This window comes from Phocoena sinus, chromosome 7 (assembly GCF_008692025.1).
Source record: "Phocoena sinus isolate mPhoSin1 chromosome 7, mPhoSin1.pri, whole genome shotgun sequence".
Classification (NCBI taxonomy): domain Eukaryota; kingdom Metazoa; phylum Chordata; class Mammalia; order Artiodactyla; family Phocoenidae; genus Phocoena; species Phocoena sinus.
The window spans coordinates 67,516,940-67,531,727 of NC_045769.1; the positions used below are offsets into that span (position 1 = coordinate 67,516,940).

Below are 14,788 nucleotides of genomic sequence, written 5' to 3' on the forward strand. Positions count from 1 at the left end.
TTCATTTGCAGGAGTCCCTAGGCCTTCTGGAATGAAAAGAGCATTTATCTAATTCAGTCCTCTTACAAGAGAAACTATCAGGGTAACCTGGTGGTCTGGATCAAGGAGAAAGGAGAATTTTATTTTTTTTTTGGAGAAAAGGGGGATCTGGGCTTGTAAGTGGGGCTCAATACAAGGGCCTAAATGCTTTTCAACTCTATCTATAGCTGAAGCTAGAAGCCCCCTCAGAAGCCAGCCTTTGTGCATTTTGGTGCATTTTGGTGATCTCTGACTGGGTATAATTGACAACCGTGAGCTGCTACAGCAAGGGCACTAGTCACCGACAAGATGTCACAGTTCCCTCTCCACTTGGCATTAAAACACAGAGCTGACCTTCTTTGCTCCAAGTACATGACAGGCTGCAGAATCCTTAATCAAATCAGAGGTGGGCTTTGAGGCCTCCAGATATAATGCCATGATCCTCCTACTAAAATCAACTCACCAAACACTAGCAACTAATAGAAAAATAAACAAATAAAAGAAATGTAACCACATTTACATTACCAAATGGAAAACGGGACACACTGTTTTCATTATATTAATCAATATTTTGACCAAATTGACCATTCTGTGGAATGAAATCAGATATAAAATAAGTTTGTAATGCTTTCACTTTGCTACTCATTGGTAATTAAGTTAGTTTACTATTTGCCATTCAATGTGATTGGCACTAGTGAATCAGCATGAACAAGACAGGTGGGTTTTATGTAGCAATGGAGCTTATGTTAAACAGTTTGATATTTAGCTGATAATCCCATATCATGTCTACATACTCATTCTTAACAGGAACTGGTTCTGATGACTAAAAGAAAGATCCTTCCTTAAATATTCACAAAAAATCATACTGATCTAAATTTGATTCAATTTGAGGCCTATTCCAGAACAATGAAAATTACTATTTAAGTAGTGTGCTAAAAATATCATACAATGTCTCTCATATTCACAAACACCTTGCTGTAAAAAGATGTAAGAGGAGGTTCATTAAGGGGAAAGGTGAAGGACTTCAGGTAAAAGTAAAAGAGCAAATCATATTTCACCTACCAGTGCCCCACTGCTGAGTAGAATCATGAAGACAATGAAGGTTTCAAACCAGTTATGCTCCACTATCTTATAGCAAGTTTTTCTCAAGTTCCACCAGAGTTTCCCTTTGCCTTCTTCTATGCTTATCTGACAACACTTAAACTTCCGCACACAGTCTAAAATATGTCAAAGTAAATGAAGAAAAAAATTACTCTTTGATTATGTATATTTGTGTTGGTGTGAGATTCATCTACATTATTACCTGATATATTGTAAATAACTAGTTTTTACTATGGCTTTCACTTGTAGAAATAGAAATCATCTATACTTTTTTTACTCATTCATTCAACAACTATTTTTTAGTGTTTATGGGACTATTATAATGAATTATATTGCGTTATAAAAACATATTATAGAACAACAGTAAGAAGTAAAATCACCAAAAGTTGATATTTCCATCCTATCCTTATCCTATGAGTATGATTCCACTCATATACAGACTTTATATATATTTGATTTCTAATTAGTTAACTTAATGGTATAATATAAACATTTCCCTTTTTGTTACAAGTAAATAGAATTTTGAAAGGTTTCACATGCTTCTCTAAATAAGATTACCAGACATAAACAAAATTTATATAAAGATTCCACTATTATTGAACATTATTTTGTATTTTATTTAATTTATTTTTTTATACAGTAGGTTCTTATTAGTTATCCATTTTGTACATATTAGTGTACATATGTCAATCCCAGTCTCCCAATTCATCACACCACCTATTATTGAATATTTATGTTTCTTTAACTCTAGCTATTATCAGCAATAATGTAACAGACACCTTTGCAGTCTACTATATCAAAGGCTTGTCAACAAATATTTATTGAATAGCTGTTTATTCAAGGAATTGTATTGGAAAAATTATAAAACCAGAATGTGTGAAACACAGCTTTGTCTAAAAAGAATGTGTATTTTGAGTAGGGGAGATTTGCCCACAGATATTACATTTATAGAAAGCAAAATAGGTATTGTGAGAGTTTACTAGCAGATTAATTTCTAATACTGCACTCACTTTGGCAGCACATATAAAACACTGGAATGATACAGAGAAGATTAGCATGGCCCCTGCACAAGGATGACAGGCAAATTCATGAAGTGTTCCATATTTTTTACAAGGAAATCCCCATAAGGTTAACAGCTGATCTTTCAGCAGAAACTCTGCAAGCCAGAAGGGAGTGGCAGGACATATTGAAAGTGATGAAAAGGAAAAACATCCAACCAAGATTACTCTACCCAGCAAGGATATCATTCAGATTCAACGGAGAAATTAAAACCGTTAGAGACAAGCAAAAGCTAAGGGAATTCAGCACCACCAAACCAGCTTTATGACAAATGCTAAAGAAACTTCTCTAGGCAGGAAACACAAGAGAAGGAACAGACCTACAATAACAAACCCAAAACAATTAAGAAAATGGTAATAGGAACATACATATTGATAACTACCTTAAATGTAAATGGATTAAATGCTCCAACCAAAAGACAAAGACGGGCTGAATGGATACAAAAACAAAACCTGTATATCTGCTGTCTACAAGAGACCCACTTCAGACCTAGGGACACATACAGACTGAAAGTGAGGGGATGGAAAAAGATATTCGATGCAAATGGAAATCAAAAGAAAGCTGGAGTAGCAATTCTCATATAAGACAAAATAGACTTTAAAATAAAGACAATTACAAGAGACAAAAAAGGACACTACATAATGATCAATGGATCAATCCAAGAAGTAGATACAACAATTGTAAATATTTATGCACGCAACACAGGACAACCTCAATACATAAGGCAAATGCTAACAGCCATAAAAGCGGAGATCGACAGTAACACAATAATAGTGAGGGACTTTAACACCCCTCTTTCACCAAAGGACAGATCATGAAAAATGAAAATAAATATAGAAACACAAGCTTTAAATGATACATTAAACAAGATGGACTTAATTGATATTTATAGGACATTCCATCAAAAATCAACAGAATACACTTTCTTCTCAAGTGCTCATGGAACATTCTTCAGGATAGATCATATCTTGGGTCACAAATCAAGCCTTGGTAAATTTAAGAAAACTGAAATCTTATCAAGTATCTTTTCCGACCACAACGCTATGAGACTAGATATCAGTCACTGGAAAAAATCTGTAAAAAATACAAACACATGGAGGCTAAACAATATGCTACTAAATAACCAAGAGATCACTGAAGAAATCAAAGGGGAAACAAAAAAATACCTAGAAACAAATCACAATGAAAACACGACGACCCAAAATCTATGGGATGCAGCAAAAGTAGTTCTAAGAGGAAGTTTATAGCAATACAATCCTACCTCAAGAAACAAGAAAAATCTCAAATAACAACCTAAACTTACACCTAAAGCAATTAGACAAAGAAGAACAAAAAACCCCAAAGTTAGCACAAGGAAAGAAATCGTAAAGATCAGATCAGAAATAAATGAAAAAGAAATGAAGGAAACGATAGCAAAGATCAATAAACTCAAGGATGGTTCCTTGAGAAGATAAACAAAATTGACAGACGATTAGCCAGAATCATCAAAAATAAAAGGGAGAAGACTCAATAGAATTAGAAATGAAAAAGAAGAAGTAACAACTGACACTGCAGAAATACAACGGATCATGAGAGATTACTACAAGCAACTATATGCCAATAAAATGGACAACCTGAAAGAACTGGACAAATTCTTAGAAAAGCACAACATTCTGAGACTGAACCAGGAAGAAGCAGAAAATATAAACAGACAAATCACAAGCACTGAAATTGAAACTCTGATTAAAAATCTTCCAACAAACAAAAGCCCAGGACCAGATGGCTTCAGAGGTGAATTCTATCAAACATTAAGAGAAGAGCTAACATGTATCCTTCTCAAACTCTTCCAAAATATTGCAGAGGGAGGAACACTCCCAAACACATTCTACAAGGTCAGCATCACCCTGATACCGAAACCAGATAAAGATGTCACAAAGAAAGAAAACTACAGGCCAATACCACTGGTGAATATAGATGCAAGAATCCTCAATAAAATACTAGCAAACAGACTCCAACAGCACATTAAAAGGATCATACAACATGATCAAGTGGCGTTTATCCCAGGAATGCAAGGATTCTTCAATATACACTAATCAATCAATGTGATAAACCATATTAACGAATTGAAGGAGAAAAACCACATGATCATCTCAATAGATGCAGAAAAAGCTTTTGACAAAATTCAACACCCTTTTATGATAAAAAACCCTCCTGAAAGTAGGCATAGAGGGAACTTACCTCAACAGAATAAAGGCCATATATGACAAACCCACAGCCAGCATCATTCTCAATGGTGAAAAGCTGAAACCATTTCCACTAAGATCAGGAACAAGACAAGGTTGCCCACTCTCACCACTGTTATTCAACATAGTTTTGAAAGTTTTCAAACAGCAATCAGAGAGGAAAAAGAAATAAAAGGAATCCAAAACGTTAAAGAAGAAGTAAAACTGTCCCTGTTTGCAGATGACATGATCCCATACATAGAGAATCCTAAACATGCTACCAGAAAACTACTAGAGCGAATCAATGAATTTGGTAAAGGAGCAGGATACAAAATTAATGCACAGAAATCTCTTGCATTCCTATACACTAATGATGAAAAATCTGAAAGAGAAATTATGGAAACACTCGCATTTACCATTGCAACAAAAAGAATAAAATACCTAGGAGTAAACCTACCTAAGGAGACAAAAGACCTGTATGTAGGAAACTATAAGACACTGATGAAAGAAATTAAAGATGATACAAATAGATGGAGAGATATACCATGTTCTTGGATTGGAAGAATCAACATTGTGAAAGTGACTATACTACCCAAAGCAATCTACAGATTCAATGCAATCCCTGTCACACTACCAATGGCATTTTCCACAGAACTAGAACAAAAAGTTTCACAATTTGTATGGAAAAACAAAATACCCCAAATAGCAAAAGCAATCTTATGAAAGAAAAACAGAGCTGGAGGAATCAGGCTCCCTGACTTCAAACTATACTACAAAGCTACAATAATCAAGACAGTATCGTACTGGCAAAAAACCCCAGAAATATAGATAAATGGAACAGGATAGAAAGCCCAGAAATTAACCCATGCACATATGGTCACCTTACCTTTGATAAAGGAGGCAAGAATATACAATGGAGAAATGACAGCCTCTTCAATAAGTGGTGTTGGGAAAACTGGACAGCTACATGTCAAAGAATGAAATTAGAACACTTCCTAACACCATGCGCAAAAATAAACTCAAAATGGATTAAAGACCTAAATGTAAGGCCAGACACAATAAAACTCTTAGAGGAAAACATAGGCAGAACAGTCTATGACATAAATCACAACAAGATCCTTTTTGACCTACCTCCTAGAGAAATGGAAATAAAAACAAAAATAATCAAATGGGACCTAATGAAACTTAAAAGCTTTTGCACAGCAAAGGAAACCATAAACAAGACAAAAAGACAACCCTCAGAATGGGAGAAGATATTTGCAAATGAATCAAAGGAAAAAGGATTAATCTCCAAAATATATAAACAGCTCATGCAGCTCAATATCAAAAAAAACCAAACAATCCAATCCAAAAATGGGCAGAAGACCTAAATAGACATTTCTCCAAAGAAGATACACAGATTGTCAACCAACACATGAAAGGATGCTCAACATCAGTAATCATTAGAGAAATGCAAATCAAAACTTCAATAAGGTATCACCTCACACTGGTCAGAATGACCATCATCAAAAAATCTACAAACAATAAATTCTGGAAAGGGTATGGAGAAAAGGGAACACTCCTGCACTGTTGGTAGGAATGTAAATTGATATAGCCACTATGGAGAACAGTATGGAGGGTCCTTAAATAACTAAAAATAGAACTACCATAGGACCCAGCAATCCTACTACTGGGCATATACCCAGAGAAAACCATAATTCAAAAAGAGTCACGTACCACAATGTTCATCGCATCTCTATTTACAATAGCCAGGATATGGAAGCAACCTAAGTATCCATTGACAGATGAATGGGTAAAGAAAATGTGGCACATATATATAATGGAATATTACTCAGCCATAAAAAGAAACAAAATTGAGTTATTTGTAGTGAGGTGGATGGACCTAGAATCTGTCATACACAGTGAAGTAACTCAGAAAGAGAAAAACAAATACTGTATTGTAACATATATATGTATAGAGTCTAAAAAAAAAAAAGTTCTGAAGAACTTAGGGGCAGGACAGGAATAAAGATGTACACGTAGAGAACAGACTTGAGGACACGGGGAGGGGGAAGGATTAGCTGGGATGAAGTAAGAGAATGGCATGCACATATATACACTACCAAATGTAAAACAGACAGCTACAATAATGGGGAGAAGATGCATAGCGCAGGGAGCTCAGCTTGGTGCTTTGTGACCACCTAGAGGGGTGGGATAGGGAGGTTGGGAGGGAGACGCAAGAGGGAGGAGATATGGGGATATATGTATACGTACAGGTGATTCACATTGTTATAGAGCAGAAACTAACACACCATTGTGAAACAATTATACTCCAATAAAGATGTTAAAAAATAAATTTCTAATACTGAGCTTTACAGAAAAAGTGGACTTGGGGCTAGACTTTGAAGGATGCGTAAGAATCAGGTCTAGTACATGGAGCTGTAAAGGAATGCAGAAAAAGTGATATTAATAAACTTTGGTGATGGAAAAGTCTAGAAATTGTATGAAGCAGAGAATTGGGAGTCAAGACTAGAAAAGACACTCTAAAGCCAATCTCAAAAGGACCCGAATGATTCAGTTAGAAAACTTAGATTTTATGTGCTATCTAATGGGGAAAACATTGAGGGATTTATTTGGGAGTTATGGAGATTTACCTGATAAGAATACTGATTTAGAATGATCTTTACCTGCACAAGGCAGTGGATGACTAGAAGAGAGAAGATGGAAAAGGAGTCCAGAGTCTATGAGATTCAGTCAACTTAACGTTAAAGAAAGTGAAAGCAAGGGTAATGCTAGTGATAGTGGTCAGGAATCAAAAGATACTGCTGAGTTGACAGGACCTGGCAGCACACAGTATATTGGGGAGCTGGGGTGTGAGAGAGGAGTCATGACATAGAGCTTTAACCATGACAGAGAGCTCTCCTTCAATGAATAGAAAAATGGAAACCTCATTTTGAAGGAGCTTAATATTTTAATGCATAAATATTTAACAGATGATACTTTATAACGTCAGCCAGATCATATCCTGTTTCATGAAAATTTAATGAAGTCCCCTTAAATGTTATTAGTTTCTCAAGAAAGAAAGAAATAGCATTGTATTTCTTGTTTCTTTGAGGCAAGATCTTTCTCACATTTCTGACTCCCAAAGGATTAAGAAGAATTACATGCCCTGAAAATATTTGTTGTAATGAATTAAATGGAACTGGATTTAAGGGTTTTTTTTCCCCCTAAAGAGGATATGGGATGAAAAAACACTGTTTAACATAAAAAGACCAACATCAGTGGGAAGGATAAATGCCAAATTTGGGATATTGATTCACTTCTGAGACAAAAGCAAGGGAATGGGATACTGAAAGGGAACAAAAGGGGCCAAATCTGTACCTGTTTTATTCTTAAATAAAAAGTCTGAAGCAAATATTACAAAAATATTCAAATTGTTAAAGTTGGTTGGTGGGTGTCTATGTATTATTTTTGTTTTCTATAATGTTATGTTGGTGACATTTCATACTTAAATGCTTTTTTTTAACTTCACAAAAGACAAATGCTGATATTACCATAAATATTATTATGCATATATTGTGACCCTAAAAATAAGCTAATGGTCTGGAAGGAGTAATAACTAATGCTACAGAAATTATTTTTGTGATATACCACTTAAATGTTTCATAAAGTCATAATTTTTTTCATAATCAACGTCACTGAAATGTGTGCAGAATTTTGGAGGAAATATTGAAGAAAAGTGGCTTCCCTCATAACTTATGCTGAACAAATAGCTCTTTCTCTGAAATAATTTAAAAATTGACAATTAATATATAAATATTTGTTTTCTCCAATGCATTTAAGTCCAAAAGCAATAGGTGTATGTAACATAATCATCTGCAAAAGCCTTGAATCTATTGACCTCAATTTTGATTTCCAACATTTGTATAATCACATATTTTTAAAGTTAGCTTAAGTCTAAATTAAAACTGCTTTAACGTTCTTAAATAAAATGAAAATGAATGAAACACTTTTAGAATCAGTTGTAATTAAATAGCATTACTACAGTCATTATTATTAAAATAAACTTTTGCTTAAGCAATTATTTTTGAATCTGGGTCTAAGACATAGTATGAATTGTTAAATAGCTGTTAACTTAAAAAATGAGTTAAGAATGAAGTGATTCCTAGGGCTTTAGAGAAAAAGTTCTGTACCTACAATAGTGATTTATATAAGAAATATAAGGAATTTCATACTCTGTAATATTGCACTAATTTTTTATGCCTCTTTGTATGTAGCGCATTCCTACATTGAATCTGGATTGGCGACTCTGCTTTGGTGAACAGGACAGGAGCAAACCTGATGTAAGTGGAGGATTAAGTGCTTGGCATTTAGGCTTCCTCTCCTGCTCCTTTGCTTTCGCTATGAGAACAAGCCTGGGCCAGTGTGTGGATGGAGCTGAGTCAGGCAGCAGTCTCATCTAAGACCTCAGCCGTATGACTAATCTTAACCAAGATCAGCAAAACCACCTAGCCAGCCATGGGCTTGTGAGCAAAAATATATGTTTTTTTGTTATATGATAAGAAGTTCTGGGTGGTTTGATACACAACATTATTGTTCAAGAGATAACTGATGCATACTTCAGATAACATAATTTTAGTTTTCTTCACAAAATCCTCTTAGTATTACTCAAATGGCATGGAGCCCTGTATTATATGACTCAGTATATTTTGGCATTTCATTATCTACAATCTAGTATCATTCAGAGCTAATACAAAATATTTGACCTTGACAGATACAGGTAATTGTTATTCATGGACAGTTTGAAATATACATTAATCAATTCATACCCATTATGACATGACAAAACGGTAAACAATAAATTACTTCTTTGATTTAAAATTGTTTTCTTTTTTATTTTAAAGCTAAAGAGAGAGATGTATGATTTGGCTTTCTCTCCTATCAAAGATTCTAGAAGGCCACCAAAAAACCCAGATAGTTAACAGCATTTCTTAAAGTTGAACAGGATTCACAAAAATAGAATATCTGATTACATAAATTAAATCTTACCTTTTCAAAAATCATCTGTGTTTTGATATAGAAAAAGCAACAAACAGACAAGTAAAGGAAGAGTTGTTGGATAGATATGGATGATTAGAGCAAGCCCGGGAGGGAGAGAATAGATGGCTAGATCAGAGAAGTCTAATGAGCGTACACACATTGTTTCCTCACCTTCCGTAAAACAGGCTTCAGGTTCCAGAGATTCTTCAGGTTCAACCTCAGGTTGTTCTCCCTCAGCGGGAGCTCCTATGTCAACAGTGCTGCCTTCAGATGAACTAGTTGCATTTAGCTTCTGAAAATCAATTCCACAGAAAAGCTTTTAAAATATTTTCTTTAATCTACAATATAAAAATTTCAAAGGCGTGCCCTTAAGTCTTCTGTATTCATTTCCTTGATCTGTAATTTAAGAATATCTTAAACGTAATGCCAGTCCGCTTTAGTAGAGGTGGGGGTCACAAGATTAGATACAGCACCACAAAATTTTTTCCTTTAAAAACACGGTGCTAACAACTTAAATATTTTTTGATTAAGCTCCTGCATAGAGAGAGATTCTGAAATAAAATCATGCAGAGATCTTACGTAAGCTGCCAGAGTAGTATTGTGGTCTGTGATCTTGCTTTTGTAAATGAGTTTGCAAATGGTCTAGTTTGTTTTATTCTAAAATTGTGACCCAACCAACAAAAGCTGTATGAGTGTATTTTCATGTCAAATGCAGAAAAGATTTGATCAGATGCACATAAACAGCAACAATCTAAATTTACCCACTTTTCATTGACATGAAAACATATACCACTTGTTATTAAATATATTCTATAGTTTTCTAATTCTGAAAAGAGCAGCACATTGTTAGCTTTATAGCAAGAGCTGATATTTTGCATTCTCTTTGGCCAATGCACTCCTGTGTTTCATTGTGCATTTGGAAACTACTTGTTACTCTGGCACTCTTACCTCTCCGGTTAATAAAGGCAGAAATGAATCTTTGGTTGTTGTTTTGTTTTCCTTTAGGTTAAATCAAATACCACCGAAAGAAAAATATAATAGAAAGAAGTTGTTTTAAATCTTGAAATACAACAAACTTTAGCCAAGTCAGGTCGTTCATGGGATCAGTATAAATGAAGGGATCCAGTCTTTAACCTGGTCTTAAAATGCTGCAGGAATGACACAGGGCCAGGTATGAGTGCCACATGGAATCAGAGTAGTTTGGGCCACAGCATTCTCGGACCTGTTACAATGTTATTACCATTAGTGCATAACATTAGGAAATGGCTGAGCTGATAGGAGCTGCTTTATAAAGGGGATGAGGTAAGCATATGATAAAATGCACATTGAAATATGTTGAACCCACTCTAAAATAGATGTTGTAGTCAGTACTGGAAACATTATATTTGGGCTAAGGATTGTATGGATTTCCAGAGGAAGCTGGTTCCTTTATTTCCTGAAAATAATTTTCTTTATATAAAATATTTCCTTGGCATAGTGGTGCTGATAAAGTAAAAATATTTATATAAGCTATAGATAAGATTGAAAATGCTTTTGTGTGTGTAATTTAACAATACCAATGATAGAAGCATAAATATATATGTATCCTCAATTAGAACTCGTTCAGGATTATTTTTAAATCTAACCAAACTACTTAAATCAAGGATTATATATTATAAGGTGCCTGAAGTTTGTTGATTTCTTTTTCTACTCACCAAGTATATCACAATACTAGATAGATACTCAATTATAATATCTTTACTGTTAAAATTTGAATATATTTTGTTTTAAATGAAATATTATATGACTTTTTCTAATTTCCTGTCCTTCATGTTTTGATTAGACTCTGATAAGTGTAGCTGTGTTTATAAACATGTAATTGACTAAGAAATGGCTAAATTAACCTATCAGTCCCATCCATCTGATTCACATAAAGCTGTTACACATTAGGGACCTGAAAATACTGATCTTATCATTTACTGGATATTGAAACATGACATAGGTAATCAGAATAAGTGAAGCTTGGTCATATATAATCTAACTACAAACAGCCCACAATAACAAATGGAAAACATTCCTTTTAGGAAAAAGGATAACACTGCAATTACAGATTGGGGGATGATCTGGGGGTAAATGAGAATCCATATTCAGGGTGCTCCACATTGGCAAATGACTGCATCAGAGCCTGCATCAGTGCTGGCTATATTACACGTCAGGTACTCAACAATTTTTAAAAAATGAATGAATGAATGAACTTCTTCATAAAAGAATGAAGGCTAGTCCTTGCAGGGATTGGGAGAAGTCACCAGACAACACATTCCAGGGAATCTTGGTTCAAAAGTTTCCAGAGGATCTCTGTAACATCAACTACAATGCCTTTCATTTAGTGCAGTGCCTTAGTACTGACATAGAATTAATAGATATCTTTTTAATTGAAGCCAAACATTTATATATTTAAAGGTCAAATCATTACTTTTTCAAAAGTACAACATAAAAGTATTCTGCTTTTCTAGAAGACGTATCTCACCAGACAATCTTTCGAAGCAAAGATCATGCTTTTGCCACCTCTGCACATCCCTAGGACCCATCACAATGTTTGTGTTTAATAGATGTTTATTGGGTAAATGAATGAATGACCAACGCATGCACTATTTTATTCTACCACTAACTACTTCTAACACCTCCTATCTAATACTTACTTTTACATTCAAGGGAATACATGTAATATTCTCATGTAAGTACAGAGAAACACAAATCCTTCAAGATTCTAAATTGTGTAGGTAATGACCAACAACCCTTAGAATCTGGAGTGCTGTCTAAACATCAGGCTTCCAATTAACCAGACCTATGATGAAACTACGAAGTAAACTGTACTTTAACTCTGGAGTCAGGAAAACTAAGACTGACTCATTTTGACAATGTTTTTCCTGTTTCTACTCTATGTACATGGATCTACAATCCCAGCAAAGAATGGAACCTCTCTAAGGAAAGGCAGTATCTCATCCTCCTCCACCTTTTCCCTGATGTGGAACAGCACAGGATCTACCTGTCACATTTATTACTTGAATAACTTTATTTGGTTTACAAATAAAAAAAAAAATCTAGGGTACACATTAATCCTCAACACCAACCAACCCAGTGTCTAGTTAAAGAAGGAAATGTGGCTTTAATCATCTTGTCAAAAGTCATACTGAGTCAGTAGCTGGACTCTAGGTCTTCTGTATCCCACTTTGCTAGGATTCCCTAGAGAATTTATTTGATGATCCATAAGTTAAGCCAATCTTTATCAATTTAAAACATTTAGTAGATGTGATATGTAATTAAACATCATAGGTTCAAGATAGTGTTGGGATACTGTTGATTCCCATGTTTCATGACCATGAACTTAGTATTGGTTTCTTATATTCATATCTTTATATGTATTAATGTAGAGTGAAGCTAAACATATGTTGGGATATTTTATAAACAGAAGTTTACTTTAAACAATAAGCCTGAGATATAGGCAAGAAATTCTGATATATAAAATCTTTCTTGATAACATCAATTCAATGACTTCCTTAAAATCACATAAGAGGCAAATATCATAATATCATAAAATATGTTGACGAAAACAGTTAAAATGTTTAAAGAGCCAATAAAAACCAAATGAATCAAATTAAGAATATAAAACTCTTCAGCTTCAGATAAGGTCATAATTATGATTAATTTTAACTACAGTGCAAATTCACCAATTAGAATTATCAAATACACATCATTTTATGGAATTATTAGTACTCATATACTTAAAAGAAGAATTTTCAAATAAAGATTATTTGTAAATTCTCCAATCTAGGCACCATTCACTGTAAAATGCCACATGAGTAAGAGACCAATATATTAACTACTTAGAAATAGAACCAGTTTTTTATTTTCAAGTTCTATTCTTCCCTTTGGTAAAATTTAGATGTTTAGGTTCCTTTTTTATTATTTGTGCTTATTTGCTGGAAGACAAGTGGACTGAATGATGTTGTTAGAACAGCCCTTCCTTACTCAACCTTTAAGAAAACATGGATGTTCCCTCAATGTCAGGATAGTCAAGAGATCAAACAGGAATAACAAACTGTTATTTGCTATGCCTGGCATTGACAATCATTTATTTTCAGATGAAAATATTAGCTGAACTTTTTTTTTTAGTGAAAACTTCATGTTACAGGGCTCTTACTATTGAAAATCTGCTGGATTCCTCTAAGTGCTGGGGAATTATAATCATAGGAGTTAAACAGGGCAGAATCATATTTTGCTTAATGATGTAATAAATAAATTTCAAGACACACAGTATTTCACTTCACGTTTTTAAACATTATACTTCTAACTTTTACTTTCCAAACTATTGTTAAACATCTACATGCCAAACTCATAGTCCTTCTTTCAGAAAGTAAAAGTATTTTTGAAAATAATTAATCACAACAGAAAAAGGGAGGGAAAACATCACTTCTTGTTAAGTTTTTCAAAGGCACACTTTTTTTTCTTATTATGAAGTTAAGATATATTTTTGAGAAAACGTAATTAGTAAATATTGTATATATTTTGGGGAAAATGTATATTCTAAACTTAGTCAATAAAAGAAATTGGAATTTTTTTAGAAAAGAGATAATTCAAATATAGATTAAATCAAATATTCCATATCTAACTATTTTGGTCATCACAAATGGCAATCTTTTGTTCCACATGGATCCTAATCTGTACTTAAAGAACTCTAGGTCATTTTACATGAAAAATCTTAACATCGAAACAATGAAAGTGATGGTTATGCTTACTTTGGGATAGGCCTAAGGCCAAAGTGATACATTAATACTAGAAAGGAACTGCTCTTCTTAATAAGGAAGAAGGCAAAATCAAAACTATCATTATCATCATACTATATTATCAGATAATCATTTTTGTCTCTATAATAGATACATTATAAAATTCTATGATCCATAAATAGCAGGGTCTTAAATATGTCTTGGGATGGCAAAAGTAACCCTTACGTCATGCTGACTTACCCCTCAGCATATTAACAGTGCCCCAAAGACACGTTTGGTCAATTTTGTTCTTACATTAAGGATATTTAGAGCTTTTTTTATCCTTTAATCACTATCCCACTGGAAAACTTTCCCTTGAAGACTACACATTCTCCAGTATAAAATTATAGATGGGTTTCTATTGAAACCACTCTACCACTGCTTACCCAAACCATCTCTACACATCCTTCTCTCCCTTCCTACCCCTTGTGTTGGAATTCAGTATACTACTCTTTTAGGGAGCAGACAACGTTTTCTGGCCAGAGACATATTCAAGGAAGTTGGAAAGTGTAATAATGTGAGGGTGAGAATAAATGAAGTCATCTGCATCAGTTCTATTTAGTTTGTGTTCCACCACACTTACTCCAG

General features: G+C 34.0%; 1 protein-coding gene and 1 non-coding gene across 6 annotated transcripts in view; one reads left to right on the forward strand and one right to left on the reverse strand.

Annotated features, from left to right (window-relative positions):
• The window catches only part of SCN2A (sodium voltage-gated channel alpha subunit 2), a 94,325-nt gene that overhangs the window by 21,254 nt on the left and 58,283 nt on the right, over positions 1-14,788 (reverse strand). For all 5 annotated transcript variants that reach the window (XM_032637936.1, XM_032637940.1, XM_032637939.1 and 2 more), the window contains 2 exons: positions 9,570-9,690; positions 1,081-1,235 (listed from right to left, as the gene is read on the reverse strand). In XM_032637936.1, coding sequence (XP_032493827.1) covers positions 1,081-1,235; positions 9,570-9,690 — 276 coding nt within the window. The remainder of the gene's footprint in view (positions 1-1,080; positions 1,236-9,569; positions 9,691-14,788) is intronic.
• LOC116757255 lies at positions 2,122-2,227 on the forward strand. Its single transcript, XR_004350902.1, has one exon. It is a non-coding gene; the product is annotated as a U6 spliceosomal RNA (small nuclear RNA).